This window comes from Vigna angularis, chromosome 4 (genome assembly GCF_016808095.1).
Source record: "Vigna angularis cultivar LongXiaoDou No.4 chromosome 4, ASM1680809v1, whole genome shotgun sequence".
Classification (NCBI taxonomy): domain Eukaryota; kingdom Viridiplantae; phylum Streptophyta; class Magnoliopsida; order Fabales; family Fabaceae; genus Vigna; species Vigna angularis.
Window position 1 is genome coordinate 13,223,830 of NC_068973.1, and position 20,938 is coordinate 13,244,767.

General features: G+C 36.1%; 2 protein-coding genes across 2 annotated transcripts; one reads left to right on the forward strand and one right to left on the reverse strand.

Moving 5' to 3' along the window:
• Positions 1-2,581: 2,581 nt before the first annotated feature.
• LOC108331976 (uncharacterized) lies at positions 2,582-7,097 on the forward strand. The gene is made up of 5 exons (XM_017567033.2): positions 2,582-2,986; positions 4,195-4,231; positions 4,333-4,569; positions 4,663-4,710; positions 6,236-7,097. The coding sequence occupies exons 1-5, from the start codon at positions 2,685-2,687 to the stop codon at positions 6,752-6,754; spliced, it is 1,143 nt and encodes a 380-aa protein (XP_017422522.1). The 5' UTR covers positions 2,582-2,684; the 3' UTR covers positions 6,755-7,097.
• Positions 7,098-18,403: 11,306 nt separating this feature from the next.
• LOC108330249 (uncharacterized) lies at positions 18,404-20,510 on the reverse strand. The gene is made up of 2 exons (XM_017564746.1): positions 19,778-20,510; positions 18,404-19,725 (listed from the first exon to the last, which is right to left on the reverse strand). The coding sequence occupies exons 1-2, from the start codon at positions 20,508-20,510 to the stop codon at positions 18,404-18,406; spliced, it is 2,055 nt and encodes a 684-aa protein (XP_017420235.1).
• Between the last annotated feature and the right edge of the window lie 428 nt (positions 20,511-20,938).

Here is a 20,938-nt window from a genome sequence, read left to right on the forward strand (position 1 = left end):
AAAGTGTGCTTCTTTGCTTTACATATTGAAACACTAATTCTTTTATGTTTGTGTTGAATTTGTTAATATTTAGCGCTAATATTAATTTTGTTAAGAAAATAGAAGAATTTACATATCTAAGACGTATATATAAATAGAAAAATAAATAAAGTGAACTTACGTAACTATTTTATAAAAATAAAAAAATATTTTTTCTACCAAATAATATAAAAAGAGAATAATTTGCTCACTTTAAATAAAATAAAATAAAATAAATCTTATACAAATATTTTGTTAAAATAAAAAAATGATCACTTTTTTGTTCTGCCAAATACCCTTTAAAGAAATAAAGATAAAAAGGAAAAGGAGTATGTACTACTTTTACATTTTGAATTTAGTTGTGAAATTGAAGAAAGATAATTAAGAAAAATGGAGAAGGGGTAGTGATAATTTGACTCTTTGCTCCAGCCTTGTGAAAAACATCAATGCATACACATGTCAGTCACGCAAAGCCTCGTTTCTTGGCAAAAGTGAAAAGTGTGTTCTTTATCTTACCGCGATCAATGCAACTCTCAGCTTATATACATCTACACTGAGTGTGTGCCTTACTTTTCTGCTACACCAAAGCTCTGCAACACGTTAAAATAAATGCATAAACTGCATTATTTTGCTACAATAAATAAAAATGACCAAACCATGCTCTGTTTGGCAAGTTCAAAATGTGTAGAAAGACAGAGAGACATAAGTTGGGTTGATTTGATTTAATTCTGTGTCGGAATACGACCCTTCCATTCGGTACTATTTTAATTAATCTTATTGGTTTGTCTCAGTACCTTGCATGGTTGTATGTTTGCATGTGACAGCCTAAACATGGCACAGAGCAACAGAAGTATGAAAATGTTGTTGGCCCTGCAGGTGGGGCCCAGAGTCCGAACCTTGAGGCTTCGGATACTGAGATTGAAGACAATTGGAGGGTTTGATGGACTCCGGTTTACCCCTAAACGAGGTTCTTTGTTGAAAAATTCCCAACAAAGATTCTTCTTAATCCAATTAAATAAAAGAAAAAAGAGAGAGAAAGTGGTATTGTAATTTCCTAGGAAGAATTAATGGTTAAGGAAGATATTGTGTTAGAATGAAAATTGAAAAAGATAATGTAGTGGTAAATGCATTGGAAAAAGATAGATAGATAGATAGATAGGAAGGCAAAGGAAATCATGGTGATGGAGATAGAGAAGCAGGCCTGAGTTTGACATGAACATGGGACAACCTGTTCTTGCTCCATGAAATGATTTAACTAATTGATACTCTCTACTTTTTTGTTTTTTTACTCAACCCTTCTTCCCCTTTAATTTCTTCCCCTACTCATTCCTTCTCTGCTCCTCTGGTCTCCACCCAAACAAATATTTTTAATTCATTTCCCCTTTTTCTTCTTCATCATTAACCCAACACACCATGCAAATCTTCTTCATGCTCCACTTTATAATTCCATCAAACTAATCAATAAAAAAATATATTACATACTATAATTCAGATTATATTTAAAGATGTCTCATTTATTACATTTATAGAATAAGGTATTTAAAAGAATTTTTTTTTCATCTTAGTTCTTTAATAATAGTCCTACGATCAATATTAAAAAACTATAGGGGCCTTATAACCTACATGTGTAGTTTAGACCTTCTCTAGTGCCAATGATCTAACCATTTTGATTGTTATAAATAATGACAATGTCTGTATAATTAAGTGACCATGTGTGATGAAACTACTCACAACCACAAAAATTAAAAAGAATAACCACTTGACTACGTCTGATGGTAAGAACACATTTGATGAAATTTTTTATTGATAAAATATTGTTTTAATATACACAAACATGAATTTCTTAAAATTGAAAAGAGTTATTTATATATCAAAAAATCAAGTGTTGCTATCTCATCATTTAAAATTGAACTATTTCTTAAGGACCAGAATTTTCAATATTCTAAAAAGTTATTATAGTCTAAAACAACTTAATAATTGTTTTTTAAATATGCGAAGTTAATTTACGTTTATTTCCAATTAGGAAAAAAATTAAAGGAATTTGAATTTATGAAAAATTGTTTTCAATAGTTTTGGAATATAATTAAATTGATGATCATTTCTAGTTTTTTTGTTCCTTTAAAAAACTGAAAAATAAAATAAAAATTAAAGTAACAAATGTACATAAATATGTGATCCAGTACTCTCTCACTAAAGTTATATCAAATTGTAGTAAGTTAACTAACAACTCATATAAGCATTTTAAATAATATATATTTATTTATTTATAGTTTAATGTGGTGGAAAAATAAAAGGGTTTAATTGGATGATGTTGGAAAATGAAAATAAATAGACCACAAGTGAGAAAGAAAAAACACCAGGCCGAAAGGATAACACGTGGAACTGTACAAGAGACAACTAATTAATAGAAAGATAGGAATGGAATAATAGGAATAATAATATAAGAATGCGACTCCATCATCAGACACTGTTATTTTCCCCCCAAACAAATCAAAAACTAATTAATTACCACCCAAAAATAAATAAATAAATAAGAAATAAATAAATAAATAAATAAAACCCTGCCAGTGAGTGAGGTCAGGTTCATTTCACGCCAAAAAGGTGAAGGTGAATGTGAGAATCGAAGCCACTGAGTGAGTGAGTGAGTTTTTCGAAGGAAGAAGAAGATGGGTGGCGTGACTTCTTCAATGGCGGCGAAGTTGGCGTTTTTCCCTCCGAGTCCGCCGTCGTACAAGCTGGTGAAGGAGGAGGTCACGGGGCTGCTGCTCATGGAGCCTTTCCCACACCGCGAGAACGTGGAGGTTCTCCGCTTCCCCAACCGCCGAGGCACGGAGATCGTCGCCGTCTACGTTCGCCACCCCAACGCTAAGTCCACCGTCCTTTACTCCCACGGCAATGCAGCCGATATTGGTCAGATGTACGAGCTCTTCGTCGAGTTGAGCATCCACCTCCGCATCAATCTCATCGGGTATTTGCTTCACGCTTTCTAGTTCCCTCTCTCTCTCTGGGTTTGGGATGCTTGATTCGGGTCTGGTCGTTGATGTTGATGGGCTTGTTGTTCATTGGTCAGAGATGATGTGTTAACTTGAATCTTATCTGCTAGGATTTGGGGCTGTGAAAATTTCCTCTTGCGGGACCTGGTTGCCTACTGGACTAAATTTATCATTTTTTTGTGGTTCCTGTGTGATTATGTTTGGTAGATCAGGTGAATTTCGGAGTGTGGTATTCGATCGTTTTCAATGTTAATTGTACTCAATTTGTCAGCTAAATGACTGATTGGGGGTTGAGCCTTTCGGAAGGGACTAGTGTAAGTTTGAACCGGATTTTCGTCGAATGAATGGGATGAATGTGAATTTGGAATTCTGAATATAGATAGCCTTTTGTTTGAATATTTGCTTTCACTTTCGGATGGGTTTTCTTTACCTTTGGCTGAAGTTTGGTAGAACGCGAGTCAATATGACGTTGGTAATAATCAGCTTAACATGTTCAGTAAATTGATGTGTTCATTAATTATGTTGGAAGTATTTCTTTTGGGTTCTGCTGGAAGTGACAGTCGTTTTTTTATCTCCAATGATAATAAAGTTCGTGTTTTGAACGTTTTGCTCTAGTATTTGAAAATCCCTTTGCTGTTATAAGTGATATTTAGATTGGTTGGTATGGTTGGGTTTTTAGTTTCTGAACTTTCCAAATTGGCATGTCATGTACGATTACAATTCCTCATGCTGCGATTGGTTTACCAGCAGTTCAGGGATTACAGCAACACCTTAATAACCAATGAAAGTGTAAACTGCGTCGATTAATTTAGGAATTCTATCAAAGAAATTTCAGTATTGAGTTGAACATCCAAAAATTGTCCATCAGATGTTAATGTATTGTGTTCAATTTACCCCCGAAACATCAGTCTTTGTTTTCTCTTTTGAGTGTTGCTTTCTTGTTGGTAAAATAATTGATTGCATAAGAGATGTTTTATTGAGCTACAAATGAGGAGGTCACATGACCAGAAATCATGTTTGAGACTGTACTTTATAGATCTTCTCCTTATTGAATTAATCTAAAGGACCTGCCCCCCAAACCAAGAAAATGATAAAAGGTTACTTGAAGTACTATGCATGTTTATCATTTGTAGAGTTTATATGTTACTAACGTTTTCAAGCATATCGTATCAAACACATGCAGATATGATTATTCTGGCTATGGACAGTCATCAGGGAAGGTAACTGCTCTACTCTATGTACTTCTTTCTTGTTTATTTTATTCTGTCGTTCTCAGCGGACAGAAGCTTCATGGAAAAACTAATCTGGATATTTTTTACAGCCAAGTGAGCATAATACTTATGCTGACATTGAAGCTGTATATAAGTATCTTGAAGAGAACTATGGTGCTAAGCAGGAAGATATCATCCTTTATGGTCAATCTGTTGGAAGTGGTCCTACTTTGGATCTTGCTTCCCGTTTACCCCGTCTAAGGGCTGTTGTTCTCCACAGTCCTATATTATCAGGGTTGAGAGTCATGTACCCTGTGAAACGGACATACTGGTTTGACATTTATAAGGTTAAAATTTTCATTTCTGTTTGCTTGGTGTCATTTGATTTGAAGATTATGATGTGGTGTGTCTGAGCATACTTCCATGTTGTTATATTACAGAACATTGATAAAATTCCATTGGTGAAGTGTCCGGTGCTAGTAATTCATGTAAGTATTCCGTGCTTATTGTGTTGAATTTTCTACTTAACTATTTTTATACAATCATTATTTCACTAGTTACTATTTGCGTAGCCCTTAAGATTGTGCATTGTGTGCTGGCTTGGTGTTCCGAGTGACAAATAGAATCTCTTCTAATAGAAACAACTTGCACGTAACTATTTAGCATTTGCCTTTTTGCTGCTGACGTTTGTGATGAAAAATCATGAAATGTGTTAGAATTATTGGTTATTGCGTATGAGTTATGTGTGTTTAAGTTGTGTTTAAGTGTATGTGAGCTGTGAGTGTGTATGTGTTGTATCTGAGTGTGTGAGGTGTGTTCCATTCACTTAATCCTATAAATATAGGATTAAGGAGAAGGGTGTATCAACCAAGTAATATATATTCCATTTTAACTTGGTATCAGAGCAGGTTCTCTGATCTACTACCGGGGTCTCTGCTGTCTGCTGGCGGTCGGCCACCATGGCCGCCGGCAGCCCCTAAAATTTCAGTGGGCAATCCTTTCTCTTCTTAAATCTGTGCCACAGTCAGCACCAGTGCAGCCAATCGCCTCTGCCATCGACCATCGCCAGCCACTACAGGCCCCATCAGTCAGTGCCACAGTCCTTTCTCTTCTTAAATCTGTGCCACAGTCAGCCACTACAGGCCCCATCAGTCAGTGATGGCAATTTAGTCCCTGCAGTGAGGGGGAGTATCGTTCCAAGACACTGCAAGTCACATAAATATGGGTGTAGTCCCTACAGTTTTGTAGATTTCAACTACTACTGTTGATCCCGTCACCCATCCATCATTGATGAGGATTCAGTGTAGTCCCTGCAGTTTTATAGCTTTCAGCCACTGCAGATCCCGTCACTCATCCATCATTGATGGGGATTCAGTCCTTGCAGTTTGTCATTGTCCACCGCTGCTCTCCTTCATCCACTTTTGAAGTTGAAGTTTCACAAGCTGCTGTTAGTTCATTGACATGTGATAACCCATCTCTGTTTGCCTCACTCTTGAAGACAAATCATCCAGTTCAAAACCAAGTTCAATTATTCCAAGCTTGGTTCATACAATCTGTATGCTCCAGCTTGAGGGGGAGTGTTAGAATTATTGGTTATTGTGTATGAGTTATGTGTGTTTAAGTTGTGTTTAAGTGTATGTGAGCTCTGAGTGTGTATGTGCTGTATCTGAGTGTGTGAGGTGTGTTTCATTCACTTAATCCTATAAATATAGGATTAAGGAGAAGGGTGTATCAACCAAGTAATATATATTCCATTTTAACTAAATGCATTGATAAATGGGGAACAAGATTATCACACGAGCTAGTTAACACAAGAAGTAGAAATATGTTCGTTGTTGCTGAATTTTCTGCATAAAATTTGAAGAGAGTCAGCCTTGTTGCCAATATAAACTTTTTGAAACTGTACTTGTGAATATGGTAACTTAGCAAACATTGCTTTACTGTGGTCATAGTTTTGGGTAAAGCATTTCATGTGGCTTTACTAATCTCTGGTCATTCCCATACTCTCTTCAGGGAACTGCTGATGAGGTTGTTGATTGCTCTCATGGCAAGCAGTTGTGGGAGCTGTGTCAACAGAAATACGAACCTTTATGGCTCAAAGGAGGAAATCACTGTAATTTGGAACTCTATCCTGAATACTTACGACATCTCAGAAAATTCATATCCTCGGTGGAAAAGCCACCGTCCCAAAGAGTGAGTTTCAGGAGAAGCGTAGATAGAGTTGAACAATCCAGAGGAAGTACTGATTGCTTTGAAACACCGAGGAAGAGTACCGATCAGAGGGACAAACCAAGGAAAAGCACTGATAGGACAGAAAAGATGAAATTTCATGAATTCAAATTCAATAATACTGAAAAGTTAGAGAAGATAAGAGTCCAATTTGATCAGATGGAGAGGTCCCGAAGAAGCGTAGAGTACAATGATAAATCAAGAAGCATTGAGTTCCAAGATAAATCCAGGAGAAGTGTCGATGTTCAGTTTGAGAGGCCACGGAAGAGCATTGATTGGCTGGATAGAATTCGTGCAAGCTGAAGATCTTGAAGCATAAGTTATATTGGCACTGGGTTTGCTACATGGGAGGAAATGGTACAAAGATACAACAGACACAGTTACTTACACTGGGGTTTTAACTTAAGGCTTGCAGAATGCATATGCTACTCGTGCAGTTTCATACTTTCATTGCAATGTTCATGTAGATTTGGATATGTTGGGACTTGGGATTTGTTATCCTTAGTTTTTTCATTGTTATTATTATTTGCAATTGAAGCGACTCTAACCTTGTTTTAGTCATGAGAAAGGAAATGAACATCATATCAAAAGGTGGCTGTTGCTATGATTTATAAAAATTCAAATGAAGCGAATATCCTTATTTATTTATTTTGCATTCACTCTTCTTATCGCAATTAAGATATGGTTTTAGTTCCAGTTTGGCTTAATTTTGCCGAAGCAGCAAGTTCGCATGAATTTTGACATTATTTCTGTTGCCAAAAGGGAAATTATAAGAAAGAGAAGAGCTCATTGACCATGTCATAAAAGTTTATGTTGTCGCATTGTAATTATTGAGATTCATCAGAAGAAACGTGAAATGCAAGCTACCCCTCAACTTTTGACTGATTTGTTAGAAATAGGCACTTTTTACTTTGAAATCCTCGTTAACTAATGAATCCTATTAACCATCCCTTAGCTTAGATTTTTTTTTTGTTATAATTGGTGTAAGATAATGATAGATTCTTTCAACTAATATAAGTTTTTTTTTTTATTATGACAGTAGTCCTTCTCTGTCTACAAATATTTTCAACCCATTCTATACTTTGAAAAATAGTTTTTTATCATTTAAATTAACCTTTAGTTCTCAACGTTCTCACATAAATATATATATCAACAAATAAAACCCTAAAAAAAGTTCAGAGTACATATGCGTGACTGAATGATGGTCTACACTTTTTGACCTACACTAATGCACTTTCAAATAATAATAAAAAAACCTAAAAAATACAGTTTAGAAACACTATTGTTTTTGACAGAATAGCACAAAGCTGGCATTTTTAATATTTTTTAATACTACACATTTTTGCTGGTCCAACATGTGAGATTAATTTACATTTTTTATTCCTTTTGGAAACTCCCCGAGTTGATGTACAAAATTGAATGGTCAATCATTATTTGTTGTTGATTTATTTTAAACGAGAGGTTTCAATAGCACTATGTGTCTCCATCCAGTTAATTATGCAATGACTTGAGAATTTTATTAAACATTATTTTTTTCAAAAGTTTGAGCTGTAATCTTACTAATCACTCAAATCTTCTTCCACATGGTCATGAGTGTTTGGAGCATCTCCTTACTAATACTCATCAAATATTTTTTCATTAATTACATACATTTAATTTTTTATGATTCCGAATTATAAAGGTATATGTCATGAACTAAGTTTAAAATAAAACTATTTGTTTTAAAAAATATTTTAAGCAATACTATATTTTACCTAGTGTTAAAACTTATAGCTGAACGGCCCAAAAGCATAAATTTGTTTTCTTTGTTTAATAGAATCATGACTTAGGTTGAGGGACAAGATACAAATTAGTTTAGAAAACAAAGTCCGACTTCACAATGTTTTTTGGTTTTAATCCTTTTTAAATTCAAGAGTAAAATTATAGTTTTGTTTTATGTTATTTCTTAGTTTTTTTTAACAAATAAAAAAGTGTCCTTAAGATAAACTCATAAATTTGATAATATATTATCTAAGGACATATTAGATTAATTAAGTTAAAGATAAATTTATTTTATCTTATTTATATCTTTTATCTTAGTTGGTTATTAATTTTTATGTGTTTTTATTATAAATAGAGTACTCTAGGTATATTCTACACATAGCTCTAATTATATTAGACATTTCTTATAAAGATTCTGACCATTAGAAAAATAAGACGTAAACTTTGATAATAAGAAAAAGAGAAAGAATAAACAAGAGAGTGCAACTACATTGGAAAATATCTTTTGGAGATAAAAAAAAGCCTTATTATTGTTATGATAAACTCCTATAACAATTTATTAGTTATCATGTTAAGTTGTTTTTTTTATATAAATTTATTTATTTATTGTTAATAGAATCACAATGTTTGAATCTTAGGTTGAAAGCTGCTGGGTATAGTTTCAATAATAATCAGATTTTGAAATTTGGTTTAAAGAAACACCAAATTTTGAAATCCAGTTCAAAGGAACATCGAATTTCAAAATTTGATTAATAAATTCAACGGATTTAAGATCTCACCGGATTTTGAAATCTAGTTAAGGAAACTCAGGATTTTAAACTTTGGTTTAAGATATCACTAGATTTTGAGATTCAGTTAAGCTTTCTCCCTAGTTCGAAATCTGGTTAAGCTTTCTCTTGGATTCCAAAATCTGGTTAAGATTTCTACCAGATTTTGAAATCCGGTTAAGCTTTCTACCCTGTTATTATTACACAAGTGAGGTATTCTATGTTGATGTCATGTTGTGGGTGTTTACAGTTTAAGATGGAAGATTATTCTTTAAGTTTTATGGAATCACAAATAAATTCCAACTTCATATTAGATTTCTCTTCTTCTATATATGAAATGTGCAAGAGAGATTACACAGACAGTTTTACAACCGATCAAATTTTTTTCATATGTAATGAGTTAATTCAATGGGTTTAAAGGATTACTTTTGATCTTAGTTTTGTTATTGTCATTATAAGAATTGATAAAGCTAATGGTCAACTTAGGAGAAAGACGTATGTATTCTTAGGATGTGAAAAAGATGGAAAATATAGGAAATACAAATATGATGTTCAATCTAGTATACATAAAAAAATGCGATTGTTCTTTTAAATTGAGAGGTAAACCAATTTATAATGAAGAAGGGTTGATATTGAAGGTAATGTGCGGATATCATAACCATGATTTGTCACAAACTTTTATTGGTCGCCCTTTTACTAGGAGGGTAAAATCCACTGAACATTCATTGCTATTAATATGACTACTAGTCAAGTAAAGCCTGCAAACATTCTCCTTACTCTTAAAGAAAATAATGAATGTAATGTAACGACAATCAAACAAATATATTATGTAAGATACACATACAAACAATCGTTGACTAGTTCTAGAACTTAATTACAGCAACTGTTGATGATGTTAAAACGTAATAAATACATCCACTAGAGTAGATATGTAGACGAATCTAAGGTGGTAAGTGACATTTTTTGGACACACATTGATGTAGTAAAATTGTTGAATGCATTTAATATTGTTTTCTTGATGGATAACGCCTACAAAACCAAAAAATATCCTTTGCCATTAATTGAACTAGTTGGAGTCACATCAACAGGGTTATCTTTCTTAGCTACCTTTATATTTTTATTAAGTGAAAGACAAAATAATTTCACTCGGGCACTGGAAAGGCTAAGAGGATTATTTATGAAATCTAAGGGTGGTCCACAAGTCATTATTTGTGGTAGAGACCTAGCTTTGATGAATGTCATTGGCATTGAATTCTATGAATGTTATCATCTCCTATGTCACTTCAACATTTAGAAAAATGTGCAGGTTAAGTGAAAAATGTTAGTCGGGATGTTGTCATGAATGTTAACTCATCCTTGCTTGTTTGTGTTTGTGCGATGATTCGTGTCATGTTGTTATATGAAGGAGTTGATTTTACAAATGTTCTAATTGATGAGTAAAGCTACTAGGGTTAACGAGTGTTTGATGGAACTTTTGGGCTTATTGAACAAATTTGTTTATTTAATTATATAATGATTTTATTTGAAAGGTTTAAATTTTGACTATGGTTTAATTAATTCAAATTAAAGGAATAAAATTTTCTTTTTACTTCAATTTGAAAATGTTTTAAATTTTTAGCTTCGGCAAATTAGAATATTTTATAATTTTTTCGTAACATCCTAAATTGGGGTGTTATATTTCTGTTATCACACCTAGGTTTTCAAAAAAAATTGAAATCTTAAAGAGTGAACTCGTCTAGGTTTTTTCCTTTTTCTCTATAACTTGTTATTCTATTGTGAATTGTTATTGTTATTGTATTATGAAAAATTTATATGGTTAGGGTTTATGTAATTTTAATGTAGTTTATGAAAAATAATCTTAAATGATGAATTTATATGTGAGAAGCATATTGAGGTAAATTAGAATCTTAAGATGTTAATTTTTACATGAAAGTAAACTAGATGTTAAATAAAGGTTGGAAATAAAGTTTCGGAGAATGAATTGGTGTTTAAGCGTGTTTATGATTTTACAGAAATTAGTAGTAAGATTATGAGTTAACAAGTGTAAGAGTTTTTGGCAACTGTAGTTGGATGTGACGTATTGATACTTAGTGAATTTGTTTTATTAGATGGTAGTAGAAAAATATTGGTTGTGTTGTGTGGTAATTCCTTTAATGCTATTTGTTGGTATTACATTAAATTTGAGATTTTTATGAACAACTGTCATAACACAATCAAATTTTACATTTGTGGTGGGGTTTTGTTCTAAGTATTCGTAGAAAATGTTGTGTAAGAATTTTCTCTTAAATTCTGGGTTGGTGTAAAATAATATTAAATGCTATTATTTTATTTGATAACATATGAAAGTTTATTTAGATAAAGGTTAACATTTATATGTTTTAGTTCTTTTTTTTATGAGCGGTTGAATATTAGGTGTTTTAAAATATATATTTATGAAGTGTATTGTCCATGTGTAATTTTCTTAAAAGTGGCTTTGGTTTTATACTTCTTTGTTTTTTGTTCATTTAATTTTATAAGAAATGACATCTCCATAACGATTTTGGATTTTATAAGTATGAGTACGAGACGTTATATGCAGATACTTATTGTTTTATAAAATGTAATATATAAATTAACATTTGTATGAAGTGTTCTTGTAAATATTATTTTATTTAGATAAATATTTATGTGATGAATTTTGATATTAGTGTAGTTTATAAAAGTTGAATATGTTCCTTATCTTTTTTATAATAAATGGTAGTATATGTGTTTTCAGAAAATTATATTACAGATAATATCATATTAAATAATATAATTTTTACTTTAAAGTGTAGGATAATTTGGGGTTATTAGATAATTAATGTAGTATTTTATTATGCCATAGTGACGTGATAACATGATCTCTTCCATTAAGTTTTTGAGAAGTTTATGAAGTTATGCATAATGTATGAGTAATTTTCGAAGATGAATTTTTTGAGAAGTTTATGAAGTTATGCATAATGTATGAGTAATTTTCGAAGATGAATTTTTTGAGTTGGGGAAATGTAAGACCATAAGAAAAATAATTATCTAAAAAGGTGGTGGTGGGCGTGAGTGTCATGAATTAAAATAATATAATATAAGTATTATAGAAGTGAAGTATACCATAAATGATTATAGTTTCTTGTTATGGGTTGATGGTCACGGGTTCAATTCTTACTGTGTGTATAAAATATGTTTTGATTATATTAAATGTTTGTAGTATGTGTATATATTTATATGATTTGTTGTGCATGATTATAACAAAGATAATTGTAATGGCCTGCTTGATTTGGTGTGTTTGTTTGAAACTTGTGTGTGGTGTGTTTGAACTTAGACCTTTCTATTTTTATGTATATTTATTAGTTAAATCACTAGTACAAAAACAACGTATAATGTCAGTGTTTTTCAACCTTTAACCTTGAACTCGAAGACGATGTCATAATAGCAGATGTTAAATTGACATCAAATTATATAGGCTGACGTCTTTTTAAGATATAAGATGTTGGACCATAAGATCAACGTCTCATTTGTGATCATGGTTATTGCTTTTGTTGGATGTAATGGAAGGGATTTGACATCCACTATGACGTGGAATGGACGTGGGCCGTGCCTAGAGGCCAATGTCCCTCTCGCTAAGCCATAGAGTATTTCGCCCAACAGATATTTATTTTGGGTGTGCATTGGAAGGGATTTGACGTCGTGTAGTGTACAGGCCGACGTCAATATGGGTATATTGATGTTGTTTAGTGTATTAGCCGACATTAAGATCATTATTTTTTTTAAATTGATTCATTTTTCTTAATTTTACCACACTTAAAAATTAGAAAACCATTTTTTCCAATGTATATATATCTAGAATTCATGTATTCACAGTTGAAACTATATTAAAGCTAAAAACTAAAACTATCAATATCAAAACAAAAAGAACTTAGTAAAGTAAACTATTTTATGACCTAATTCCATCTTTCATTAAGATATCCTCCCCATTCTTGTCTTAGCTTCCTTATTGTGGCATCTATCAATGAAGATGAATTGTTGAACCGCTACAAAATCAAGGAAACTTTACTATTATTTCATTCTAATGTGTAAAGTTCATTGAGATTTGTAAGATTTCAAATGTAAATTATTATCACAGTTCAATCTTCTTTGATTCTTGCTTTGGTGATTTTCTTCATCCATGAGATGATATAATACCCGCATGCCTAAGAATCTATTTGCTTATTACACTAAACATGGGAAAGAAAATAGGCAAATATGATTGTTTAAATTCAACTATGAAAATTATTAAGTTAAAGATAAATGAAAATTAAACAAGTTACATGCACCATAGTTGTATTATTGAAATGTTTAACATTCTTTCTCCACCAAAGACCGCCAATGCATCATTTAGAGCAATATACAATAACACATGACACTGAAAGCCAAATACTTTTAATTCCAATATAGCTCTACCGGTCCTTTATTCAACCTGTGTAATTTCTTCATCAATATGGTTAGAGGATCATCATCATCTTCTGTTGCCTCATCAACTTCATGGCTCACATGTTTAGCCATTGGTTGTTTGTCAGGACGATAGAATTAAAAGACAAATTTATAAAAGTTAGGAATAATTTATTTATAACTTGAAGATAAAAATACTAAGAATAACAATATAATATTGTTGGTGGGCCAAATTATGGCATGATCACAACCTTAGGCCAAGTTATAAATGTGCCTAAGGCCTCCCCATGAATTGGATTTCAAATGTTGGCACAAGTACTCAAGCGTGGGGGTCTTTGACTTCATCAATCGTGACATGTGCGTGATTGGGCAATAAAGGAGCACCATGAATGGTCTGTCCTCCTGCAATCTGTCGTCCAACGGCCATTACGCGTGGAGGATCCTCATACACCGAAAGTGATCACATCATTATTAGGTCCACGAGCTAGTCTCAATAGATTTTCAGAAACATTTGGAGTTGTGTAAACCTTTTTCTTAAACCAAGTTAAGAAGGATTTGTTATGTTTATGAAGTGCACACATTTCACTCATACGCGGGTGTGTAGACTTTATTTCATCAATGTGTTGTGAAATGCAAGTAATAACATCCTTTGTGTTGTTTAAAATGTACAAATGAGCTTGATTAACTTCTTTTCTACTAACACTTTCAATCTTCACTCCTCGAACTCCCTTACCTTTACATTTTCCTTCATGTTTATTCTTTGGAAGTCCTATTGATTCACAACTTGACATATAACTTGAGCAGAATTCAATGGTTTCCTCTGTAATGTAGCACTCTATAATCGAAGCTTTCGGTTTTAATTGATTCTTAACATATCCCTTTAAGATCTTCATGTAGCTCTCAACTAGGTACATCCACCTCAAGAAATCTGATCCATATATTCAAATTTCTCTCACTAGATGGACAATCAAATGAACCATGATATCAAGACATGAGGATGAGAAATATATTTCCAATTGGCGCAATACTCTAATGTCCTCATTTTGTAAATCATCTAACTGTCGAGGATCAACAACTTTCTTGCAAATGACATTAAAAAAAACTCAAACATGTGAGAATACCTCTAACAAAAACATGTAATATGCCTCGTATAACTACGGGTAAAAGGTTTTGAAGACAAGACAATCATAAAACTTTAAACCAACTAACTTTAAATCTTGCATAGACACAAGACTACTAATATTTGATGAATAACCTTTTGGAACCTTCACACTATGTAAACATTGAAAAATAATTTGTTTTTCTTTTTCGAAGGAGTGTGACAAGCTGGAGGAAGATATGTATGTCTTCCAATGGATTGCGGATGTAACTTAGAACGAATTTCCAAGTCAGCCAAGTCTTGTCGTGTTTTGACTCCATCTTTTGTCTTACCTTTTATGTTTAGTAAAGTCCACACAACACTATCACATACATTTTTAAAACGTGCATCATGTCTATGCAATGTCGTACATCAAGTTTACACCAATATGGAAGATTAAAGAATATTGATCGCTTCTTCCAAATGTTTTTCTCAATGGTCTTCTTTTTAGTTTTTCCGAAAACAACATCAATGTTCTTCACCTGTTGTATACTTCTTTCCCATTGCGAGGACTAGACACAACATCATCTTTAGAGCTTCCACTTAACGTTTTTTTAATCTACGGTAAAGGTTCGTGGAGGGGATCTTTGGTGTCTTGTATACACAGTTTTGTACCCATACTTCAATTGAAGATAACTAATATTTTCTTCACAAATCAGTCAAGCAAAATGACCTTTAATATTGTAACCACTCAAGTTTCCATATGTTGGGAAATCATTTATTGTGCAAAACAACATTTCACGCGAATGAAAGTTTTTTTCTAAATTTGAATCGAAGACCTCAATGCCCTCTTTCCACAACATTTTTAAATCATCAATTAATGATTTTAGATACACATCAATTTCATTTCTAGGTTGTCTAGGACCCGATATCATCATAGATAACATCATATATTTTCTCTTCATGCATAACATAGGACATAGATTGTAAATCATTAGCAGAACTAGCCATGAACTATGTTTGCTACTTAAATTGCTGTAAGGATTCATACCATCGGTAGCAAGTGAAAGTCTTAAGTTTTTTGGCTCTACACTAAATTCTAGAAACATTTCATCAATCTTATTCCATTGTGGGGAATCAGCTAGGTGTCGAGGAACATTATCCTACTTTCTTCAATCAACGTGTCATTTAAGATTTTTCGCATATTCTTTAACGGAAAACAATCATTTCAACCTAGGTATTATAGGCAAGTACCACATTAACTTAGCAGGTGGACCATCATTGTCTTCTGATAGGTTTCCAATCAAGAAACCTAATCAATGCTCACTCTCCCCCAATAGGAATAACAGTCCTGTTCAAAATACACCAAACGTCCAAAGATCCCTTCTACAACTAACTCTCTCCTATTTATACACATATTCCCGCCCTTGTCTTACTGTCAAAACAGTTAGAGAACTAACGTTTCCTTCTCCTCTCATATACTAATAATCTTCTATCATTACCCCCCCCCCCCCCCCCCCCCCCCGCCTTCAACAACCTTGTCCCCAAGGTTCGGGATACTAATCCTGAATAGTTGCTGTATCTTCCCATGTAGCTCCCTCTTTGCCCCCTTGTTGCCACTGCACCAGAACTTGGTGTAATATCTCCTCACCCTGCTGAAGTTGCCTCTTGTCTAAGACGCTTATTGGCCAGAAACTCGGTCCCTCTGCTTGCAACTCCTCAGGCAACTCCTTTTCGACCCTTTTATCCCCCACAACCTTCTTTAATTGGGACACGTGGAACACCGAGTGAATCCTGGCTGTTTCTGGTAGCTTGAGTCTAGATGCCACCTGCCCTACTTGTTGTAATACTTGAAATGGACCAAAGTATCGTGCGGATAACTTTGGATGAAGATGAGTTGGCATTGAAACTTGTCAGTGTGGTCTAATCTTTAAATAGACCCAATCATCCACCTTTATGTCCACCTCTCTCCTTCTCTTGTTGGCCTGCTGTGCCATTAAGTCTTGGGCCCTGTTTAAATGAAATCTCAGCTGCTTAAGTGCTTCGTCACATGTCATCAAATCTTGCGTCACCGCTTCTACAAGTGTTTCATCGGGAACGAATCTGCTGAATGATGGAGGACTCCTGTCATACACTGTTTCAAATGGCGTGCATTTTGCAGACCCTTGGTAGTTGGTGTTATACCAGAACTCCGCCCAAGGAAACACAGCATACCAGTTCTTTGGCTGTTCGGAGCAAAAACAGCGTAAATACCCTTCAACTATCCTGTTAACCACCTCCGCCTGCCCATCCGTCTCAGGATGATAGGCGGTGCTCATTTTGAGCTGAGTGCCTTGCGCCTTGAATATCTCCCTCCAAAATATGCTAAAAAACAACGGGTCTTGATCACTTACGATGGAAACTAGAATGCCATGCAGTTTAATGATTTCCCTGGTGAATATCTCGGCTACGGTTTTAGCTGAGAAGGGATGTTTCAATGCCACAAAATGGGCATACTTGCTCAATCTATCTACAACTACCAAGATAGCATCATACCCTTGCGATTTGGGCAGTTTAACAATAAAATCCAAGCTTTTCTCCTCCCACACGACTTGAGGTATTGGTAATGGTTGTAATAGCCCATGAGGAGATGCTGTGATGTATTTATGTTGATGACACACAACACAACTAGCAACATACTCTGTAATCATCTTCTTCATGCCTACCCAATGCAAGGATTGGGCTATCCTTCGGTACGTCCTGTACACACCCGAATGCCCCCCCATCTTGGTCACGTGGAATTCAGCGAGTAATTTGGGAATCCATGCCGAACTCGCAGATAATACCATCCTCCCCTTATAATGCAGCCTATCACTCTCCAAGGTATACGAAGCATGCGAGTTGGGATCCTTCTGTAGATCGGCTATCAATTTTTTTAATGTCTCGTCCTTCTCCACTTCTTTTAAAAGTTCCTGGAAATCTGGCCAGAACAGCTTGGATATCGCCCGAAGCTCTTTCTCCTCCGTTTCCCCCTCATCTCTCCTTGAAAGAGCATCTGCAGCCCTGTTGGTAGTCCCTTTTTTGTAAACAATCTCGAAATCATACCCCATAAGTTTTGCCAACCAGTTTTGCTGGTTTTGTGTGGTAATTCTTTGCTCCATCAAAGTACTTCAAGCTACGCTGATCGGTGTGCACCGTGAACCTTCTTCCCACCAGGTATGGCCTCCAATGTTGGATGGCTAAAACCAAAGCCATCAGCTCCTTCTCATATATTGATTTGCTCAAGGACCCCTTAGATAAAGCCTTGCTGTAAAAAGTAATGGGTCTTATGTTTTGGGTTAGGACAACTCCCAGCCCTCCTCCTGAAGCGTCGCACTCAATGTGGAATTCCTGATTGAAATCGGGTAAAGCTAAGATTGGGCCAGAAGTTATTGCAGCCTTCAAGTTAACCATAGTCGTCCGCGCCTCTGTTGTCCATTCAAACTTGCCCTTTTTAAGTAACTTTGTCAAAGGTTTTGCCAGCTTACCATATCCAGCTACAAAACGCCTATAGTATCCGGTCAATCCCAGGAAGCCTCTCAAGGCTTTTAAGGTTCTCGACTCATCCCACTCCATGACTGCCTTTGTCTTCTCGCTATCCATCTCAACACCCTGTTCTGAAATTTGGTGACCCAGGTAACAGATCTTCCTTCTCCCGAACTCACACTTCTTTTGGTTTGCCACCCATCCTTCCTGCTCTAACAGTTGCAACACCATACCCAATTGCTCCAAATGATCGGCCCACGTTGGGCTGTAAACGAGGATGTCATCAAAGAACACCAACACCCACCTCCTGAGATATGGCTGCAACAAGCTATTCATAGTGCTTTGAAAAGTAGCCGGTGCATTTATCAGACCAAAGGGCATTTCTAGAAACTCAAAATGGCCCTAATGTGTTCGAAATGCAGTCTTGTACACGTCACCTTCTTCCATTCTAATCTGGTGGTAACCAGACTTCAAATCGATCTTCGAGAAGTATCGTGCCCCCTTCAATTCGTCCAACAATTCCTCAATTACAGGTATGGGGAACTTGTATGGGACTTTGGCTTTGTTTAGAGCTCGATAATCAACACAAAAGCGCCAGCTCCCATCCTTCTTCTTCACAAGGATGACCGGACTGGAGAATGGGCTCGAACTGGGCCTGATAATCCCTGCCTGAAGCATATCTTCTACCTGACGCTCAATCTCGCTTTTCATGAGATGTAGATATTTGTATGGGCGCACATTTATTGGGTCGACACCTTCCTTCAGCTGAATGTGGTGCTCCTTGCTACGTGTCGGAGGCAGCCCTTGCATGTCGCGAAATAGGCGATAGTGCGTGTGTAGTAGGTTCCCCAGTTCACGACTCTGCTCTCCCGTCAAATCAGCTTCCCACTCACGGGTTTCCTCTGTCTCCACTACGCATAGATTCGAAACCATCGCCCATGCCTTAGCATCCACTACCTTCAAAAGGCTCTTTGGTTTCACCAGCTGGCGCGCTAATGTTGGATCACCTTTTATCTGAATCTTCTTATCTCCTACTAAATACTCCATCGTCATTTTACCCCAATTCATTCTCACCTCTCCCAGTTTCGCCAGCCATGCAACGCCTAGAATCACGTCAACTCCCCCTAACTCAAACACATAAAATTCCTCCTCCACGTCGACCCCCTCCAATCGCACAGTCACCCTTTCACAGCAGCCCTGGGTGAATTTTTTATACCCATCGCCTAAGCTTACGGAGTACGTCAGTGTATCTGCCACCGGTAGCCATAGCTCCTCCGTCAGCCCTTTACTAATGTAGTTGTGACTGACACCGCTGTCAATCAACACTATGACCTCTCTGTCACCAATTATGCCTTTCAACTTCAAGGTTTTCGTGGACGTCAGCCCCTCCGCCGAACACGCCGAGAGCTCCATCGGTTTCTCCTCCAGGTTGATAATTTCCTCATCAACGTCCGCCTCCTCATCCTCTGCCAACAAGAGTACTCTCAAACTCTTCTCTGGGCACCGATTTCCTGGTGCGAAGGGACATCCACATCTAAAACAACGCCCCTCTTCTTTCCTTTGTAGAAATTTCGGGTACGGCAAATTTCTCACCGCTCTCCCTCGATTATCGCCCTCGTTCGTACTGCTCCCTGTCGATATCGTGTTCGCCGTAACCACGTCTCTTCTCACTGGTCCTCCACCCTCCGTTCTTCCACTCTGGGTTGTCGTAGGTTTATTCGGATCTGAACGCGTCACAATGCCCAACGATCGTGAACCAAATGGGTTGATCTTGACCCCACCCAGGTAACCCTTGCGCTCTCATTATCGCGTCCTCCACATCCCGTGCGATCCGTATCGCCTCCATTAAGTCCGGTGGGTTTTGGATCCTCACTTGACCCTTCACATCTTCTCGCAATCCGGCGAGGAAGTAACCGAGTACTTGCTCCTCAGGTATACCCCTAGTCTGGGCCGTCAACTCCTCAAAACTGCGAGCGAATTCTTCTACCGTACCCTCCTGTCTCAACGTAGCCAACCTCTCAAAAATTGTTCCCCTAAACTCACCTCCGAAACGGTTGATCATCGCCGTCTTCAAACCGTCCCATGAACGGTTCCTTGCTTTTTCTTTCCAAAAAGTAAACCAATACGTCGCGCTTCCCTCCATACTTACGTACGCAACTTCCACCTTGTCCTCATCGTTCGTCACCTTTTGGATGTCAAAGAATCTCTCCGCTCTGTTGAGCCAACTAAGAGGCTCCTTCCCATCGAAGGTCGGCAACTCCACCCTCTTCCGCCAAGGTTTCTGTTCCATCCCTCTGTCGCTAGTTCCTCCATTTTCGTTTCCTCCCACAACTCGATGTTGATTGTCGTTCACCGAGCTGTCATCCGAGCTTCCCTCCGTTTGATTGCCACGCGTACCCAAAGCCTTCATAATTTGTTGTAGGTCTCGTCGTACCGCCGCCGATTCAGCCTTCATTCCCTCCATCGTAATCTCAATACCCTCCAATCTTTCCTCGGTCACATTCGCCATTTCTCACGTCGCGTGACTTCTCACCCAATTTTGATCCGGCAGGTCAGACCAAATTGATAGGTTTCCAATCAAGAAACCTAATCAATGCTCACTCTCCCCCAACAGGAATAATAGTCCTGTTCAAAATACACCAAACGTCCAAAGATCCCTTCTACAACTAACTCTCTCCTATTTATACACATATTCCCGCCCTTGTCTAACTGTCAAAACAGTTAGAGAACTAACGTTTCCTTCTCCTCTCATATACTAATAATCTTCTACCATCTTCATCATTATATCCATCAACTTTCTTCTTAAATCGTGATAAACCACACGTCGGACACATCTTTAGTGAAGCACACTGATCTCTATACAATACATAATCATTGGGAAATACATGTATCTTTTGGTATTACAAACCCATTGGACATAAAAATTTCTTTGCGTCG

What these genes read in the sequence shown, in the direction of transcription:
- LOC108331976 (XM_017567033.2), top strand. Translation starts at nt 2,685, where the DNA reads ATGGGTGGCGTGACTTCTTCAATGGCGGCGAAGTTGGCGTTTTTCCCT. An exon ending in ATGGACAGTCATCAGGGAAG is followed by an intron (nt 4,232 to 4,332) that starts GTAACTGCTCTA and finishes TATTTTTTACAG; the next exon opens with CCAAGTGAGCATAATACTTA. An exon ending in GTCCGGTGCTAGTAATTCAT is followed by an intron (nt 4,711 to 6,235) that starts GTAAGTATTCCG and finishes TACTCTCTTCAG; the next exon opens with GGAACTGCTGATGAGGTTGT.
- LOC108330249 (XM_017564746.1), bottom strand. Translation starts at nt 20,510, where the DNA reads ATGGCGAATGTGACCGAGGAAAGATTGGAGGGTATTGAGATTACGATG. An exon ending in GCAAGGGTTACCTGGGTGGG is followed by an intron (nt 19,726 to 19,777) that starts GTCAAGATCAAC and finishes TGACGCGTTCAG; the next exon opens with ATCCGAATAAACCTACGACA.